General features: G+C 36.7%; 1 protein-coding gene across 16 annotated transcripts in view; it reads left to right on the top strand.

The window, feature by feature from the left end:
- The window catches only part of GTDC1 (glycosyltransferase like domain containing 1), a 453,605-nt gene that overhangs the window by 148,641 nt on the left and 283,883 nt on the right, over window positions 1–21,081 (top strand). For 15 of the 16 annotated variants that reach the window (XR_009504185.1, XR_009504184.1, XM_059927776.1 and 12 more), the window contains one exon: window positions 19,180–19,347. The exons of the other annotated variant lie outside the window; for it this stretch is intronic. Coding sequence is in view for 12 of the 15 variants with exons in the window: in XM_059927776.1 (XP_059783759.1) it covers window positions 19,180–19,347 (168 nt within the window). In the remaining 3 variants the exon portion in view is untranslated. The remainder of the gene's footprint in view (window positions 1–19,179; window positions 19,348–21,081) is intronic. 16 annotated transcript variants of the gene reach the window in all.

Below are 21,081 nucleotides of genomic sequence, written 5' to 3'. Positions count from 1 at the left end.
CACCCAGGACAATGTCAGCATGGTTTCCCCAAAGACAAATTACTGTATAAAATCAAGAGAGTAAAAGAAGAATTTTAATGCATATGGGAATAAAATTATTCGCTGATTTTTGTTAAATCTCTTCAGATCCTTTTCCAGCTGAACTATTTATCACTTGAAGCAAAAAGGAACAACTGTCTATGTCATGTCCAGACGTCTTTGTACTGTGTAGGCTCTAGGTGCATTGCATGTTGTGTCTGGATTTAACATGACTATAACACATGAAATAAAAGAATCCATCAATACAGACTAAATTAAAATTGGAGTCGCATAAAGAGAATCTATGGTGAGCTGTCTTTGAGTTGCCTCGTTTATTCTTATTGATGAATTTTCATAACTTACTCCTTGAATAAATTATCCAAGAATCAGTGTGTGATTTTCTTTATATATTACTTCATATTTGTATAAAGATACTGCCATAATAAAATCTTATAATGATTACTGTTTTTACTATTTGGATGGGCTGGATGTTTTTTATAATGATTAGTGTTTTTGCTCTCCAATTGGACTGAATTTTTCATTTACAATTTATATAAAAATGGAACAACATTGCAAGTCTGCTATTAGAAAAGGTACAATAATTCTTTCATTTTTTTCAACTCTAGGGACAGTTAGATCTCTTCCTTCTTTGTCATACATATAATTGGCCATATCAGTAACATGATTACAATATGCAACTCCTTTCCTCCAAGATATCACATTTGAGTATTCTCTTCTTTAATTTCAATCTCCTGACCTTTTGCCATTCTTATCCTGACTTATATGTGGAATCATGTGGCATGGCCAGTTACAAGATGCAGCAAGTGGGCAGGTTCTGCAACAGGTTACTGGAGCAAGGCAATTACAGGCAGTTGACTCCATGAAGTGTGCCGTTTCCATGGTATACAATTGTGATGTCCAAGTGATCTGATGATGTCGCTAATAATCAAAGAAAGCTGTTGACCATGGAGAAATCTCTGAAAGAAGTAACGAAGGATCTCAGCTAATGGAAGAACAAGGCAATGGAGAGTCTAGTTAAGAATCAAGTCTAGACAGGCTGGTACTTGATACCAGTTTGATCTGTTCAGACTAAGTGTTCCCTGTAGTTCTTCCATACCATGCTCAGAGGTCCTAAATTACATCACCCTTGTAACTAAGAGGATTTCCAGTAGTTTCTCTAGGTAGCATGGGTTTGTCTTAGGGGTATACGTGCTATATACGTGCAAAGAAGGGTTGTGAAAGATAGGGAAAAGAGTTCAAGTTAAGTGACGTTCCAGACCATCCATTCCTGCTTTACTCAAGAGTGGTTTTATGTATATTACATACCATAGTTTTGTGTAGGAATTCCTTTGAGAAAAGTGGTTGCTTTAAAAAAGTTTGGGAACTACTGCTTGTACCTAGCACAGATAGAAAGACCCAGTTTAGTGCTGTCTCCTCTTTAGCTGTTGGTGTGATAGAGGTTGATTGAGTACCTGTTGAGTGCCAGGCCCTGGAACCCTTTACCAGGAATCCTGGTCATGTCTTAGGCTCCTGAACAACTGCTGCTCTGTAATCTTAGCTTTTTCCTGTGGTTCTGCACACAACTCGTTTATCTTTTATCTCTACATTTTTTTTGATGATCTTATTTATAATTTCAAAATAACTTCCATACTAAAGATTCCAGAATCTGTGTCTCCAGCCTGACTTTGCCACTTTGTACCTGTGTGAGGTTTAGAAGTCATCCTTGCTGAGCCTCAGTTTTCTTATTTGTACAACAAAATGCCCTTAACCTTCCCAACCCTATAAGGATAAAAAGAGTGGAGGCACAAGTTTGTAATTTGCACAGGTATAAAGAATAGTATCATTTATCTTGCTGTAATCAGTATCTTCAGGATCATATTTCTAACTTCTGTTTTTTTTTTGCAGGAATGCTTGTTTGTATGGAACTTGATACCTTAAACTTAAGATTTACTAATAGTACTCAGTCATTCCTTTTCCTTACATCAGACATAACCCTTGAGTTTGTATTTTATGAATGGCACAATCTTTCCAACAGTCACTATATCTCAAAATCTTGAAAGCAGCTTTTAATCCCTTCTCCTCCTTTTAGGCCTTACTGTTATCACATTTCTTCAGGCCTTCACTGCAACTTGTCTGGATTATTATAATAATCTTATAACTGGTCCCCCGCCTTCAGTCTTTACTTCTCCTACTATGTCCTCTATCCTGTTGCTGTAGTGTTTATGTTTGTTTTTTGGTTTTGTTTTATTTTTATATTTTGCTTTTTGTTTCTCGTCTCCTAAAAACATAGCCTTCTTGCACATGAACTTCAGTCTCCCCCCACCCCTCCGCCTGTACATTGCAGTTAAGACTTGTCAGCCTTGCCTTCAAGATCCTCTACAATATATATTTAATCTGCATTTGCAGTTTTTCCTTTTGTAGCTCCTCCATGAGCTTCCTCTTCAGCCAAACTCTTTGTTCTCCAACAGAGTATTGACCACTTTTGCTCCTGATCTTTCCACAGCCTCCTCTATCTGTCTGGAATGTCTTCACTTTGTTGTAAAACTACTGATTCTGTGAGGCCAGTTGAAAAATACTACCTCCATGAAAGTGTTTGTAACTTTTCCCTGAACAAATGTGATTTTGACTCTTCTCTCCTGAACCCACTATGTATGTCACTGTTCTTTAATTCATTTCCCAGCTACTCCCTGGTTGTATAATACTTCAGTATTATATAAAATAATTACTTTGTTCTTAAGCTTAACTTAATCATTGTGTATCTGTTTCTTTGTGAACCATATTTTGAATCAGCCTCAGTCTCATGGTCAAAAAGTAGTTGGTGACAGTAATATATAATTTCATCTTATAGGTTATGTTCTGCCGTGTTACACATGCAAGAAGGAAAAGTGGCTCCCACCAGCTTCACTCTTGAAAATGCGAGGGGCCATTTTAATACTATTTTTTTCTTGATAAGATGCAGCAATATGTAGTGAGAGAATTATTTCAGGCATTGGTATTTATAGCCATGTTGAAATATAATTGAATGAAAGTACCTTCTAATTAGAAACTAACATTTTATAGAAAAAGTAAATTAACTCACTTTTGGAAAGATGTCTTGCCTGTTCTTGTCTTTGATTAATCTTCAGAGGGACATTTCTTTTTGTTTGTAGTTTGCATATCCCTATTTTAAGGTCTTAGGCTATGCATCAAATCCTTTTTGTATTATTACAAATCAACCAGTCTTTTACTACTTTACTGTTGTCAACCATTCAGTCTTTATTGTTTTTTTAAATGCCAGAAAATAAAATGCAGAAACCCCACCTTATATTAATGTAATTTTATGGTTAAGATTTTACATTCACAAAAGTCCAGAAATTCAAAGTTATAGTTCCCAAAAGAATCCTAATTCAGTCACATTGCATAAACTGATATTAAGGCTGAAATGTATCATCATTACAGTAATGCAAAATACTCATATATGCATGAGGACACAGTTATGGTTGCTGAGGGAACCATAATTTTGGATTTTCTGACTTTTTTTGCACATACAATTTCAACCATAATGTTGCTAATGCATTTATTTTCATTGACTCTGAAGTAATATATTTGTTGCTATGTTTATCTTAAAAATAAGTTTTCATGGACTCCATTTTTTTCTTCTATGTATCTATAAACCTGTACTTACAGATATCTGATGTCCCTACAAAGAAAACTACCTAAGAAATATTTCTATATAAAAATAGTTTTTTGCTGCATGTATACTCATATCCTTCCTGCCTTTTTCTCACACACACATACACACACAGCCTCACACACTTATGTTACATTCTGGCACATTATAGAAGCAGGTAGCATATCCACTACCTGCTGTTGAAAGTGTTGACTATACTGAATTATTTATTCTATCTTCTACACTATCCAAAATCATTTTGGGTACTTTGACACATTTTGGTCTCTTCCATATGGATACTTCATGGTGGCAGAGTTGCCAGATGCTCAGGTTTTGTGACAGTCTTAGTTTTTCAAGGACTGTTGGAATATTCTTGGGAGAATCTCTCGCCTTGTTACTGATTGCTATGGAGTGGTAAAATACTAACATTTCTTTGAAAGTGTTTTTCAAGACAAGGAGTTATTACAAAAAGTTAGTAGAATGTCCCATCTGAGAGTATTTCACTTTGGGGACTTAGCAATGGAGCAGTTTGTCATGAAATTTATTTGCAATGAGTTGGCATCACCCTGACAATAATATTAACAGTATATATGAATTTGGGGATTACAACAAAGTTATTTAAAATATCAGATTTTAACTCTCATACAACTTCAGCCCATTGTTTATATCTCAGTTGCTAAAATGCAAAGATGAAGAGCAGGATGTCAAGTCTAGCTTATCTTTTTATCCCTTATCTACTATATGATAAACATGTAAATATATACATTTATATATATATATATATACATTTATATATATATATATATACATATATATATATATATATATATATATATATAAATATACTGAATATTTGCTTAATTGAGTAGAATGTGGATATTTATGGTCCCGGGCAATCCCAGGAATGTGGGATTTATGGTCCCTTTTTCTCTGCAGTATTAATAGAAACACACAATCTCCCCCCTTTCCAAGCCCTGTCCTTAATACATACTGAACTGGAAATTCTCCTTATCTTTTATGTCCATCTCAAGCGTTTCCTCCTAAAGCCTTTCTGGCTTTTCCATACCAAGTCTGAGGTTCCCTGCTTGCCTCTCTCATGGCTTCTGTGTATTTCCTGACATTCCCAGACCACTGTTACGCACAAGTAGAGGAAAGGGAAGAAAGGACTAACTCAGAAGGGATGCTTCCACTCTGTGCCTTAGGTATAAATGTCTTGCATGGCAGAGAGAGGCTTTAGATGACTTTCTGTGACCTATGGCATGTGAGCTTCAGTCGTAGGCAATGGAAGATTCAAATAACATTGAGACTCAGATGGATATCTGTAGTGAGCCTCTAGTGCATATTTATATGCACGTTCAAGTACTTTTGTCTATATTGTGTGGAGAGAGGGGGCGAAACATGGTCAAAGAAAGTTTTTCTAGCTGTTTTTTTTCCTCAGTGAATGGGTTTTCCCCCCCCATTTAAATGGAGAGTATTTTCATTTCAGTGTCTAACTTGAAACTGCTCCCACTATTGGAATTAGGAGACAGGCTCACTAGCAGCACCTGTGTCTTCCTTTCTATTACTGAGTATCCTGGTCCCAGCTTTGCCTCTAACTGGCTAACCCAGGGCAGGTGACCTCATTTTGTGCTTCTCAGTCACCTGTTAAGGAAGTGTGACCTTGGGAATTCCTCCAGCTGTAGTATTTGATCTCACATACAGTGTAATATAGTAGGTGAGACCAAGAGATGCATCTCAGAAAGTTACCATGTTGAGTAGATTGTGTTGAATGACCTCACTACTTCATTTTTAGATAATCTTAACAATATTGTTTATATAGCATTTTCTACTTTTCATCTGTTTTTTTTTTCCCCCTGTACCTATGTATATATTAGTTACTTGAAAAAAAAAAGAGGGCAGGGACTTCCCTGGTGGTCCAGCGGTTAAGACTCTGTGCTCCCAATGCAGGGGACCTCGGTCCAATCCGTGGTCAGGGAACTAGATCCCACACGCATGCCGCAACTAAAGATCCCACATGCTGCAACTAAGACCTGGAGCAGCCAAATAAATTAAAAAAAAAAAAAAAAAAGAGGGCAATTATTTAAGCTGTGGTCAAGGGAAGCATATTAAAAAAATTTTTATTTGTGAAACTTAGCATGCATGTAGAAAAATTTATAATTTTCATTTTACTCTATTAAAATAGGAAGTTTTGATCTTTCAAAAAACTAGCTTTCAGGTGTTTCCCCTTCTGTGCTATAGATTGGGAGACATAATCTTAGAATTTTCACCTTGTCGTCTTGATGAGAAAGAAACTCAGGATTAGCAAACTAATGTTTATAAAACGTCTCATCTTTAAAATAAAAGTATGAAAGACCGGGACGCAGTCTGGAGACTCACACCTTCAAATTCTTTTTCTATTGCAGATGTACTACATTAGTTAACGTTTCACTCTCCTAAACACTTTTTGAGTGCCTACTGTGTACGGTGTACTCTGCTGGGTTTGACTTTTGTAATTAATTACCTGGTGACACACTTACAATTAAAGTGATGGGTAAAATAACAAAACATTGGTGATAATAAATAAATTATTTGTGGGGACGTATTTCTTCAAATGGCATATTAAGCACCAAATTCAGGGAAGCTTTCAAAGAACTGTCTTGGACTTGCCAAAACAAACATAGGAGAAGTAATCAAAACAGGAATAATCTCTATGAGAAGCATAACAACAAAATGACACAAATCAAATGATAGAACAACTCACTAGAATATAGGACTCTGGGAAGCAAATTTAAAACAAATACTCATAAGCATGGAAAAATTTAGCTTTTTATGACTGATTATAGAAAGACTGAATATTTAGGATAAATATTCTTTTGTGCTTATTAATTTTAGCAGTAAATGTAATTCAGTAAAAATAGCAGGTTAACATATTTTTCCTTATTAGCTTATTAGTTATTTGGGCACAAAACACTTTTCTCTCTATGGTTATCAGGAATAGTTTAGTTCAGGGGGCCCTAACCTCTGGAACTGGGCCTCACAGCGGGAGGTGAGGGGCAGGTGAACGAGCAAAGCTTCATCTGTATCTAGAGCCGCTCCCCATCACTCGCATTACCGCCTGAGCTCTGCCTCCTATCAGATCAGCGTTGGCATTAGATTCTCATAGGAGCGTGAACCCTACTGTGAACTGCACATGCAAGGGATCTAGGTTGCGAGCTCCTTATGAGAATCTAATGCCTGATGATCTGAGGTGGAGCTGAGGCGGTGATGCTAGTGCTGGGGAGTGGCTGCAAATACAGATTATCATTAGCAGAGGGGTTTGACTGTACAGAGACCATAATAAACCAATTGGCTGCAGAATCATATCAAAACCCTATCAGTGAGTGGCAAGTGACGATTAAGCTGCATCTGGTGGCAGGCTCTAAGTCAGAATCCGACACTTATTTTAGTCCTCGTGTGGTCCGCCCATTATTTTATTTCCCACTTCCATCCACGCCGCTTTCCCGCACTGCGCACTTGTCTCAGTCACAGTTTTGGTAAGCCCACAAGGTAACCCTAGCCAAATTAGTAAAAAACAAACATCACTGGAGAGCTTATTTGAAAAGGGGAAAGACCCAATGATGAGACAGCAGAAGGCTCTAAGACTGCCAACAAAAAGAAAGCTGCATTTAAAAGAAAATACCAAGAGACATACTTAAATTACAGGTTCATTGCAACAGGTGATTCACATTCTCCAAGCCTGCTTTGTATAATATGTGGTGACCAGCTATCCAACAAAGCCCTGAAACCTTCAAAACTGCTTCGCCACGTGGAGACCAAGCACCCTGCATTAAAGGACAAGCCTTTGGAGTTTTTCCAAAAGAAAAAAAAGTGAATACGAAGAACAGAAGCAATTATTGAAGGTCACCACGTCATCAAATGTGTCTGCACTGAGAGCATCATTCTTAGTGGCTAACCTCATGGCTAAAGCTAAGAAGCCCTTTACTATTGGTACAGAGTTGATCCTGCCTGCTGCTAAGGACACTGTCGTGAACTTTTAGGAGAGGCTGGCACATGTTCCTCTTTTGGCTAGCACCGTAACTAGACGAATTGATGAAATAGCAGAGGATGTTGAGGCACAATTGTTAGACTTAATGAGTCACCATGATACGCAGTCCAGGTTGACAAGTCTACCGATGTTGACAATGAGGCAACGGTGCTTGTTTTTGTGCGATATGGTTTTTTTCAGGAGGATGTGCATGAGGATATGTTATGTGCACTTTTGTTGCCAACCAACACCACAGCTGCAGAACTATTCAAGTCTTTGAATGATTACATATCAGGAAAAGTGAATTGGCCATTTTGTATCAGTATATGCACGAACGGAGCAGCTGCCATGATTGGATGACTTTCTGGTTTCACTACTCGGTTCAAAGAGGTCGCTTCTGAATGTGAGTCCACGCACTGTGTCATCCACAGAGAAATGCTGGCTAGCCGAAAAATGTCACCTGAACTTAACAACGTTTTGCAGGATGCTATTAGAATTATCAACCACATTAAAGTACGTATCCTTAACTCACGTCTGTTCACGCAGCTCTGTAGGAGATGGACGCAGAGCACACACGTCTTCTCTTATACGCAGAAGCGAGACGGCTTTCTAAAGGTAGATCACTGGCCAGAGTTTCTGAGTTACAAGAGCCACTCCAGAGATTTCTTCTAGAAAAACAGTCACTACTGGCAGCACATTTCAGTGACACAGAATGGGTCTCAAAACTTGCTTACTTGTGTGACATATTCAACCTGCTCAGTGAACTCTACCTATCACTTCAGGGGAGAATGACAGCTGTGTTCAAGTCGGCAGATAAAGTGGCTGCATTCAAAGCCAAACTGGAATTATGGGGGCGGTGAGTGAACATTGGGATTTTTGACAGGTTTCAAACATTAGCAGAGATTTTCAAAGAGACTGAGGCAGGGCCTTCTTTCTCCCAGCTGGTGCATGGTCACCTATCTCAGCTTTCAAAAGAGTTTGAGCATTACTTCCCAACCACAAAAGACCCCCAAACTGGGAAGGAATGGATCCGTGACCCAATTGTGAATAAGCCAGGTGAATCGACTTATTTCGTGCTAGAAGAGGATCAACTGCTTGAGATCACAAATGACGGTGGCCTTAAAAGTGTGTTTGAGACAACTTCAGATCTCCATACATTCTGGATTAAAGTCAAGGCGGAATATCCTGAGATTGCCACAAAAGCACTGAAAAGCCTGCTTCCATTTCCAACACCCTATCTTTGTGAAGCAGGGTTTTCTGCAGTTACAGCAACCAAAACGAGATTACAGAGTAGACTGGACATAAGCAACACACTTCGGGTGTCACTGTCTCCCATCCCCCCCAGATGGGACCATCTAGTAGCAGGAAAACAAGCTCAGGGCTCCCACGGATTCTGCATTATGGTGAGTTGTACAATTATTTCATTATATATTATGATGTAATAATGATAGAAATAAAGTGCACAATAAATGTAATGTGCTTGAATCATCCTGAAACCATCTCCCCGCCGCCACCCTGGTCCGTGGAAAAATTGTCTTCCATGAAACCGGTCCCTGGTGCCAAAAAGGTTGGGGACCACTGCTTTAGTTGACACGCCAAGTAGCAGATATTATTATTGTCATTGTCATTGTTGTGATTATTTTAACTATTCCTGTGCCTTAATATTCAAGCCTAAATGATAATAATATCTAAAAGCAACTCTGGGCTTGCCTATGGTTTGTTTCTTAGGCTTGTGCCTGAACTGAGCTTTATGTATCTATTTAAGCAGTAGCTTCTGGCTTGACAGGTCAGTGTGTCCTTAGATGTTTGTAATCTTTGACAACACTGGTGGGGTTGAATTGGAGTGACAAAGGACTTATATCCATTACCTTGGGTCTTTATTTTCCCAACTTTGTGATATTTAGAAATGAACTCCAGGGACTCAGGAGTGGCATGAACTAAAGATCAAAGAACATTCCAATATAAAATGATATGCTGCTGTTAAGGAATAGTCTTCTACAATAGATTAATCATGAGGGGAATTATAAATATTTCACATACTAATTATATTAGTTTATGGAGATAAAACACCATATGAAGTGTTCCCAGCACACTCAGCAAGTTAGATGCGCTTTGCATGTTAATTGACTTACTTCATCAAGGCTGACAATCATGAATCCCTGAAGATGACAGGAATTATTATCATGATATTGTACATTCCTGATCTTTATACCAGGTTGACACCTACCTTTCCCCAGGAGTTCCTTTTCTTTGGATGGTATCTTCATCTTCAGTTCTTGATATTTTAGCATGGTGAAGTAGAGAACAGTGCCTGACATATTATTAAGGACCCTAAGGAAAAAGTAATGGGCTCCGTAAAAAATGACATCAAATAAAACTTCCTAGAATTGTACTGGATGCTGAAGTAAGAAAAGTGCTCTCTTTGGGGGGCATGGGATGCTTCCCAACTTGTTTTTTAATGGTAGAAGTAACTATCGTATTGAACACTTTAAATAGAGAATCAACCAGCTTGATTTTCTCAGTATCATTGAGGTAATGAATGAATGATTGATTGATTCATTCAGTCATTTATTTGGAAACATTTATTGAGCACCTGCGATAAGACAATGAACAAGGAAGATATAGGGCTTGCTATAAAGGAACTTAAGGTCCAGAGTGGTAACTGCCATGTTAGGGAAACTATAGGATACCAAAGTAAAGAACAGCAGATCCAATTTATCTCATCAAAGAGTATATACTCTAAAGGGAGGAAACGAGACCTACAGTTATCTCACTCCTCATCTCTGGAAAGAGGTGGTGTTCACCAAGTCTCCGTATCAGGAATTCACTGACCATCTTGTAAAGACCCACACCAGAGTTTCCGTGCAGAGGACCCAGGCTCCAGCTGTAGCTACCACATAGTTTTCTATGAGAAAAATAAAGTGAATGAAGCTAGTTTAAAAAAAAAAAATGAAATGAAATATGACGGAAACAAGTAACACAGTATGTAAAATTATATAACAAACCAGACCCACATTTTTAACAGACATGTTTGGTGACCAAGCCCTTTAGTTTAATTAAATCTCCAATGCAGTTTCTTTCATTGGTCTATTATATATTATCTTTAGTTACCTACTGGACACTCCATTTATATTCAGCATTTGTAAAATCTGTCTCTGTATTTCTCCTCTACTCCAACTGCTCATTTGTTTTCTCCTCTTGTGTTAAGGAATGTTACTACTACCCATCTGATTACACAAGCTAGAAACCCTTGAGTCACCCTTAGCCTCTCCCTCCCAGTCATCATCATTTCTATTTCCTCTGTTGCTTTTAATATCAGCCATTTCTCTCTATCCCCCCTGCCCTGCCCACCTCCTCATTATTTCAGTCAGCTGACTCCTTCCTGTTATTTAGGGTGTTGCTTAGATTGCATTTCTTCAGGAGGTCCTGCATTGATGGTCATCACCTTTCTGCAATTTGTCTAACAGTGTAATCTCCCAGTAAATATGTGATGAATGAAGGGATGAAATAAAATTGCTCAGGTTAGTGCAGTTCTTCTTTGTACCATTTATATTCTTTTATTTCTCAAACATAGACTATAATAAAAAGTGCAGTTAGCAGGAAACAGTGAGTCACATTCTAATCTTAGATGGTTCAAAATCAGTGTGGAGTTAACTGAAAAAGCAGAGACTTTGTGGCCACATCAACTTGGATTTGAAACTCATCTCTGCCTCTTAGTAACTGCTATTGTCTTAGCACTTCACCAAACCTCTTGTAATACTTTAATTTCGTAATTGGTAAAATGGGGATAATAGGACATATCTTTTAGAATGATGATTAAATAAGATATACTTAAAAAACCTTGCATAATACATGGGTCCCTGTCTTCCTTTAGAATATTACAGAGACTTAAGGATCTCATTATCAAAAAAAGTGATGATGGAGAGCCGTGGTTTTAAGTGAATTGGTTTTATCTATATTTGGTTATGTATAGAACAACTTCCCTTATTTTGAGAGTGGTAGTGATGGTGGTACTTTATTTGATTCCTTTTCCTCTCATTTTACTACCACTTTTCTTAGCCAGTGAGCATTCATAACTCAGGTAATTAAGGATAGTAAGAAGAAATAAAGCCTTTCCAGTATGATAATAAATGTACAGTGAATCCCCATATGGCTAACAGATAAAGTATGAACTTCTCATCCTGCATTCGGGTACCTCTAGGTCTGGTGGAAGATCACCTTTTCAGTCTTACTTCCTTTTATTCAAACCCTGAACTTTAGCCAACTGTCCTTCCTCTCTGACTTATTTAAATAGCACTGATCCTTCTAGACCCAAAACCTCAGGACCCAGGCCTCCCCTGCTACCCTCAATAAACTTGAGACTTCCTGGTTTTCTGCTGCCCTTAGTTTTCTCTTCTTCCTCTGAACGGATAGGGCTTAGTGCCTCTACCTTCATTCATAATCAGCCTTGCACTGCTTTGTTACATATCTTGTGCAGGACAGAGCTATTACTTATCTTTTTTATTGCTATTTAATGTTTCCTCTACTTATGGCTTGTTTTGCCAATTATATTGTCAGCTCTTTTGGCACAGGGGTGATATACGTCTTAGCTTATCAAGTCAGGAGACTTGATAATATTTTGATTTGTTGACTTATTGATAGATGGCGTAAAACAGATATATCTATAAACGTTCTGAATAGTTCATGGTACCTTGTGTCTTAGAAGAATACTCTTAACAGATGCTAGTCCCAAAATATATAAAAAGTGTTTCTGTACACAGTAAAAATTTCAGTTTATTTGTGATTTTTTTCAATAATAGGGCCCATCCTCCCTTCCTTTTCTTCCTTTCTTGTTACAAACATAATTACTGAGTATCTTTTATGGGTTAGATACTATGTCAGATACCAAAAGTTAAAACACTTGAGAGCTTGCTTGAGTAATTTAAGAGATACCCGAATTTAAGTGGCACTGGTAGCTAAGAAAGCACCACAGGTGTTATGTAATTTGTCTCCTTAAGCATCTGTAAGGCAGGTCAGAGTGTTGATGACTGTAGAGTGGATAGATGTTAAGAAACCAGTTGGAGATTTTGCTCAATGGCAGGTCCTACCTACAAACCTCAATTCCCTGCCTTCTGGACAAGTGTTCTTTACATTGTGCTCTCCTAGCTATCATGATAAGCACAGGAAAGGAACATTACATGGTGGAAAAACTGACCTATTAATTGATGCTACATCATGGGACAGCTATTGGGAAGCTGGATACTGTGTTAGCCTGTAAATTACCCCCCACAAGAACCTAGGAAATTAAATGACTCCATTTCTTTTTCCTTTAAATATGCTTCCATCTTGTATTTTTAATTGTTTTAGCAAATGGAAACATTTGGTTATGCACATTCTTCAAGGTTTTTGAAAATCCATAGCATTTAAACGTGCAATAGAAATGTTCTAATTAAGATAAAGTAGCTGACATCTAAAGCCTAGTTAAAATGAAATTTTGTATATCAATGATTAATGAATATTAGAACCTTCTACACAGGTTTTTATAAATTTAAAAAATATATTTAAGCCGAAGACTTTTGAAATGTTTGGAAGTAATTTTGATGTATGCGTGTATGTATCATTGAGCTCCCGTTACATTGAAACACTGTCAACACACTTTGGAAGTGGTACAGCAGAGGACAGGGTAGCACTCCTCTTTCACTTCTCACATCCAGTTCATCAGCAAACCTGGACAGCACCATCAGCAAAAACCCAGTCAGACCGCTTCTCAGCACCATCAACGCTATCATTTTAGTCCAAGAGACTGACATTTCTTTTCTCTTTCCTACTCTTCTCCCTTCTTGCAAAGTGATTCATTACAGTCCGTTTTCCATACAGCAGTCAGAGTAAAGTTCTCTGATATTAAAAAAAAAAAAAAATCTCATGAAATACGTAAACAGATACAATAGAAATACAAGAGATTATACAAGAAAAATTTTAAACTTTATAGATGTAAATCAATCTAAAAATCATGAATCTAAAAAGTTAAAAATCATGTTCGGGTCAATGATATTATGACACATCGTATCATGAAGTCTGTTAAAATATATGTTTCAGAAATAATTTTTAACATAGCAAAACATGCATTAAAAGCAAAAAAAATTAAAATTGCAATGGTTTATACGTATTACAAAGTGAAAGAATAAAGGTAAATTCACCCAATATGCATTTATTATTTTGTTATTTCCCTAGTTAAAATCCTTCATTCTCTTTCCATTGCTCTTACCATAAAATTCAAAATTATTTTCATGTCTCACAAAGGCCCATAGACTTCCTCAGCATCTTCTCTGGCCATTCATTGAATTAATTGCTCCAGCTTCCTTGGTCCTTATTCAGTTCCTCAGCCTGCCAATTTTCTTCTTGCCTGAGCTACTTTGTTTTATATTTTAGGTCCATTATTTAGCCTAGTACCTTGCAAATAATAGATGCTCAATGTATGCTGACTAAATGAGTGCCAGAATGCAAATAGTGGCCATCTCTTTTGGGGTGGTTGTGCATGATAATTAATTTATAATTTTTGTACTTAAAACATTTTCTGTAATGAACATGTGTTTTCTAATTATCAGAAGGAAAAAAATAGCATTCTGGCATTCTAGAATTGGAGACCCTGGTAGGTGAAATTCAGCAAATCAGGAGGAACTTAGAAATTAGATTATCACAAGTAGATCAAGGGTCTATACAAGAAAATCAATTCAGTGAGGAATTGCATTCAGGTAGGATGGGTGGAGTGTTGGGTTAAGGGAAGCTGGTCCATCAAGAGTTGTGCTTTCCCATTAATTTACGGCTATTTAATTTAAACTTAAATCAAATTGAATTTAAAATTTAGTTCCTCAGTTACACTAGCTACACTGCAAGTGCTTGATAGCCATAAGTAGCTAGTTGCTGCTGTATTGGACGGTACAGATATAGAACATTTCCTTCTTGCAGAAAATATTGTATCACAGAAAGTACAGGATCTAGAATCCTGGGAGTAGATATCAAGGAACAGGAACTCAAGATAGGCAACAAAAGAATGAAGGAAGACTTAGGGAGTGAGGCTGGGCAACGTGTATCTAGACAAGAAATTTAAGTATTGAGCAAGGTGACACAGCTGGAAGATGGCATTCACTCTTCTGTCAAAGGCTTGTTGAAAGCCCTGCAGGGAATTATTTAAGTATAAATAACAACCCAAATTGGTATCTGTGTTAAATCTGTGTTCTGTATCCCATTATGTGATAAATGGTTTCGGAAGGTGGGGGGCTATTGAAAAAACTTCATGGGTCAAGACTGAGATAATTAGTCCATGAAGGATTTTCTCCTAGATTGTATATGGCGGTGGTTGGAATACTGAATGCCTGTCCTCTGTTTCTCATTTCACTGACCCTTCATGCCATTTAAGGTATAAAAGTATGCATCTTGATAATAGTAGTCACACTCCTACAGTGCTGATGTATATTTTAACATCTCATTTGACATATTAAGAAAATAGGATAAAAGGCAAACAACTAGTGTATTCAAACTGAATCAAAGAAAACTAAAATCTAGAAGTTCATTGTGTTGAATAATTTTGGATTCCTTAAGCAAATATGACTCAGATTGTAGGTATAATGTGCATTGAAAATACTTGAAGCATGTATATGCATACAATCCCAAATACCTAGAACGGCATTCACGTACTTTTACAGCACAGAGCTGTTTTGGTTAGACGATTATAATAGCAGCTTACTTATACTTTTGGTGAGATGGTAAGCTAATGATGTAGCCATTAATTTGAATTTAGCAGACATTTTAAATATAGGTTTCTCTTACAGAGACAAAAGTTGCAATTTAAAGCTCTTTGGTGGTCTAAAAACAGCTTAATTCTGTAGTAGCATGGTAATAAGTGCTAATCCAGCTTATACAGTGATTGTAGTATGTCATGTTTGTGAAAGATTGCCCAACTGCTTTCTCTGGGTTTTATGTTAATTTAAAAATATTAAACATAAAACCTTATAACATCTTCATGCTGAGATAAACTGTTCAATTTAACTTGTGCCCAAGCAGCAGCTGTCAGGAATTATCTTGTTCCTAGTGGTTTTTGCTATCACCTTGTGCCCTTTCCTGCCAGAGACACAGTGTGGGATGGTAAAGCTCACCTTGTTAGGATTTATTGCTTAAATAATACCTGAGGCAAGATGAACATTGGGAGCCTAGGGATTAGCTGCTGACTGAGTGATGTCATTCATTGTATTATACACTTCTTTTTAATTGATGGAGGACGGCAAAGAAAAAAATTGCCTATGAATCTTACCTGCATTTCTTTTGTGGGCATCTTCATCACTTCTTTTTAGGTGTCATTGAGCTGAATATTTGAGGAGTTGCTTATTGTCCAATTTAACTTCGATTTTACAAGCAAAAAAGCAAAGAGAAATGTTTTACTAATGTTGGAGATAATTCCCACAATTTAGAAGTAGTGAGCGCTATTTCAAGATTAGTTATAAAAATAAAATGAGTTTCCTGTTAAAGATTGAACAAACTGAAGGAAGTGTTGGTGTGGGCAGTCCCAAATGGGTAATATTATGAAAATCATTGCCATTTTACTTCTGAATGTATTGCATTCTCTCGTTTGAGAGCTTTTATTTGGAAGTCTCAATTTTAGATTTGGATTCCTTGATTATGGATCAGCTGGTAGATAGGGTAAGGAGAGGCGGTATGTGGTAGGAGGAGAGTGAAGGGCTTGCTTTAGTTAAACATTTGCTACAGATGTTCCACCCCGAGGATAGTTCTCTTGGAGGAAATGAACAATTGGAGTTTGACTAGAAATACATATATGATGGGTTTACTGTTTATGGAATGTGGCATATTTTTCCCTTCTGCTTACTGCCATTTAATGAATATCCTCCCAAATTTGTAGTTTTATAAATGTATAACTTAAAAATTTGCAAGACTAGATCAGTGAGTTACAATATATCATTTATTTAATCAAATGTTAACATTTTGCACATTTATTTCTATCTATGAATATTTGAATATTTGTTATTAGTGGCCTTTGGACCGAACTATTTAAGAATTAGTTGCAGACATCATTACGCTTCACATGTTAATAATTCAACACGTGTCTCCTAAGAATGAGGATATTCTCCTACATAATTGCAGTAAAATCAATACACTTCAATTTAAGATTGATAAAACTTTGCAATTTTATATTCAGAGTTTCCCTATTGTTCTTGTATCTTCTACAGCTGTTTTTTTTTTCCCCATTCAGTATCCCATCAAGGATCACACATTGCATTTTGTTTGGGGGTCTTTTTATTTCCCTTTACTCTAGATTTTTTTCCTTTTATGATCTTGACATTTTTTGGAGATCCAGCCCATTTATTTTGCAGAATATTTGTCTGGCTGTTTCCTCACGGCCAAATTCAGATCGAGCATTTTTGTCAGGAATTGGTGATCTCTGTCTTTCTCAGTGTATCACATTGGGAGATACATGATATCCCTTTGGCCCATTATTGTTCATATTAAGTTTGGTCACTTGGGTAAGTTGATGTCTACCAAATTTCTCCATTATAAGGGTACGATTTTTTATAATTAATAAATAGATGGAAGCTGCAGTTAATGAGTTTTTCTTCCTTGTGTGTGAAAAACATTGAGTTTGCTCAGGTCTTAATGATTAACAATGAGTCATTGTTTGCAGTAGTTTGTATGTTGGGAATGGGGAGTGGGAATAGAGGGGGGTGTATTACTCAATAACTTGATCCACAAGTTGCCATCTGTTTTCTTTTAAGGAAAATATAGATTGACTGAGATTAAATTTTATTGTTATCTCTACTAAAGATCAGATTTGTAGATAAGCAAATATCTTCATATTTCAGAATTTTCAATCTAAATTTTAGAAAAGCTTATACTTAGTGGTGGTGGTGGGAATATTTTTGGAAAAAATAGAGGACGTTTTCTGAACATGAATTTTCTATTTGCTTTAGTTGAGTACAAATAGACACTTTTTAAAAATGCATCTCCTCGATAAGATTTTTTACTTTAAAGCAATAAACCATAGCATTAATACAGCAATGTGAGTTTAGGGAGGTGGCTGCTTTTTGGTCTTATGTGCCTTTTTTAGCCCATGAAGAAGACACTTGAATTCCTCTTTATGATGTATGCACTTATTATGTAATCATTCTTCTTATGTGAAAGGCTAGTGCTGCAGATCATATAAACACCTGAAGTTAGCCATTTGGCTTGTCAGCAAGGGAGAATTTATAGTAGTTGTAATCATGGTAATAACAAGGATGCTATTTTGTATTTATTAAGTACAGTAAAATGTGTTTGCAATGTAAGTGGTCCACAACGAATTCATATCTGTGGTGTAATGAATAGTACTTCGGGCTTAGAAGACTGGGAATCTCTGCTTTGCCACTTACTACCAGTGTGATTCTAGGAAAAACCCTTAACCTTCTTGGACCTCATTTTTTAGAATGGGAATTAAAGCTGTAAGGGTCAAATGATGCTATATTATGTTATAAAGGTGGCATTCCATCAAAATTGTGCCATCTAAATGTCCTCAGCTGCTCAGGGACTGTAATTTGTCCCTCTTTTGTGTCCACACGTGTTAGCCACCTCATTAGTGAAATATTTCCAGGTTGTCCCAGACAGTTGTCTGTTTGTTCCTCTAGTACTTTGTTCATGCCACTGTTATTGGCAGCATTCATTCTGCAGGCTGTCTTGTTCATCTTTTCTGTTCTTCCTGGCTTGACCCTGTTAGCTAGTAGGCATTTATGATAAATGTTTGTGGAATGAGTGAGTAAATAGACACTATTTCATTTATAACCATGGATAGGTAGACTTTCAGTTTCCTTTTTTCCCCCCAAAGACAAGGAACCAGGCTTTCTTCATTTTTAAAATTTATGTTTTATATAAGGGATATTACAGAGTGTACATATGGTGCCATCAGCAGTCCAGTAATCGAGAAGAAAATATAAAAAAAAAAACCCCACAAATATTGCAGAATATTTAAAAGGGGGGCATAAGAAAACATGCCAAGAGAAAAAGCCCTCACTAGATAAGTCTATTGCATAAATCAAAAGGGTTTATGTCATAACACGAACACGTGCCATTCCTGCTCATATATTGAATTTCAGTAGTTGGTTGCATAAAGAAGTAAAGTGTAATGAAACTGGCAAGCAAAGTATTCCCCAGTCAGCCTTATCTTTGTTCCATTTGTCCTTCAGATGGAGCTTTTCTTGGCTTTTTTCAATAAAATCCATCCAGCTTTTTTTTTTTTTTTTTTTTTTTTTTGCATCTCTCTGTAACTGAGCTGAGAAGACCAATGAGATTCAGGGCTTTTATAGTTCTTAGCAGCTGCATTTTAAGAGATCAAAACTTAGAATGCTGCTACATGGTATTAAGGCTTAACTCTTGATGTGTCCCTATGGGGGATATGTTTTCCTTGGGGTAGGATGAGGAAAGAGGAGAGAAGGCACAGGATGCCCACTTCAAGTATGCTCGGGGTGGTAACCCTAATTTCCTTGTTTCCTAGGATCCTCTTCGCAAGCTCAGTGCTTAACCTGACTGAACTGGCTGCCCTTCGGCCTGACCTTGGGAAATTGAAAAAGATTCTGTACTTCCATGAGAACCAATTGGTATATCCTGTCAAGAAATGTCAGGAGAGGGATTTCCAATATGGATACAACCAAATTCTCTCATGGTAGGTATAGATTGTATCATTATATTTAGTCCTTTGCCATCTTTTTCCTTATAGTTAGCTTTTAAATCTGGAGACCTCCTGTACACTTATTTTAAAAATACCTTAAATTAGGAGCAAATGTTTAAACATACCTTCCATGGTAGGAATTACTTGTGCCTCTGCAATATGTACATATAAGAGAACAGCTAATCCTTTTATAAAATACATATGTGTAACAATCTAAATGTTGAACTAATTATCTAACTGTATTTTCTACAACATTCAAAATAGAATCAAAGGGGTGACAGGGACCTTCTTCAGCCCCTGATTCCATCATCTACTGTGTGAGACATACTTTTAGAAAAAGGCAGTGAGTCAACTTTTATTTACCAGCTACTTTCCATGTATCCAGCTGAAATCAAAACAGAAACTTACAGAGGAATAAACAAAAATTAAAGCATAATGGAGCAAGGGGTTTTTGTCCTTTTTTTTTCTTATTGTTTGTAAGAGAAAACTATGGAAAATGAATCTTTAGGAGGTTTTTTTTCCCCTCTTGAGTCTTCTGAAACTGCCTAGCCTTAAAATACCATGACATTTCAAAGGTGATGGTCCTTCTCTACTGTTACTTCAACAAAGTGTATCTCCTGAAGCTTAGTTAATGAAAGAAGTTCATAACAACTCTGAAACAGCTTTGCTATTGGATCCCAGCCACATAACTGCAACACTCAAAGGGAGTCAGTTTGGCAGTGATTGGGTTCAGTTTACTCACCTTTTTTAATAGTTATTAGCAACTGGGATTGATGATGTGTTTAAACAGAATTCCAGCTCTTTTGCAAGTATATTCCATAGTTTCACTGACATAGAAGAACGGCTAGATGGTAATACTTCTGTGTTTTGAGCATTTTGTAAATGTTTTCCTGCAATCATTTTTACAAGCTGCTTCAAATGAAGTAGCAGCGCTATCAAAATAGAGTGGAGCTGCTTCACATCAAATGTCTCATAAAAAAAGCAACCGTTTTAAAATTTCATAATAAAATTAAAATTCTTTATTTTATATTGAAACAGAGGGGGAAAATATGTTTTAAAGACAAAAATAAAATCATTTTGTGCTTTATCAATATGGAAAACATTTGTAATATTCTTTTGGTTTCTTGAATTAGCATCATTCTTTTCCTCAAATAGTGTGTGTTTATTACCCCTGAGAAATAACTGGGGAAAAAAATTAAGTCTATTTTTCCCTTTATGGGTGGCTTTAAAGTTAATGGAAGTTACACCCACTCATATCATAGAGGAAATGCATGAAAAAGAATACTTCTGTAAACTATCTTGGAACTTTAATTTGGCATAAACTGGGGTTTTAAGAATATAAGTAGTTGGGTTGAATGCCGTTTGAGGGCAGATAGCTAAAAAAATTTTTAGCTCACTACGCCTCATCTCTTTGTTTCAGAAAAGATTGTTTTGCTCAAAGGGAATGAGACTATAAAAGCTTATATATAATTTTTCAGCATTGCTCTTCTCAAGAGGGTAAACTGATAGACGAGCTTGGAGAGAAAGAAGTGGGCTTGATCATTGGTGGGACTCTTAGTGAGAAAAAAACTGGCTTGCAGTCGTCCAGAGGAAAAATAAGAGTGTCAGAAAGCAGTCCTGTTCAGATTCAGTTTGAAAAGTATGACTCCAGCTTCCTAAAATGTTTCTTTAGTTTTTTTGCTGACTTCTGCTTTTGTTGGCACTCTCAGGTTTCTTTCTTGACTGTGT

The sequence above is a fragment of the Balaenoptera ricei genome, chromosome 7 (genome assembly GCF_028023285.1).
Source record: "Balaenoptera ricei isolate mBalRic1 chromosome 7, mBalRic1.hap2, whole genome shotgun sequence".
In the NCBI taxonomy this organism is placed as follows: domain Eukaryota; kingdom Metazoa; phylum Chordata; class Mammalia; order Artiodactyla; family Balaenopteridae; genus Balaenoptera; species Balaenoptera ricei.
The sequence above is the reverse complement of the archived record's forward strand: the minus strand, read 5'-3'. Positions and strand labels throughout refer to the sequence as shown.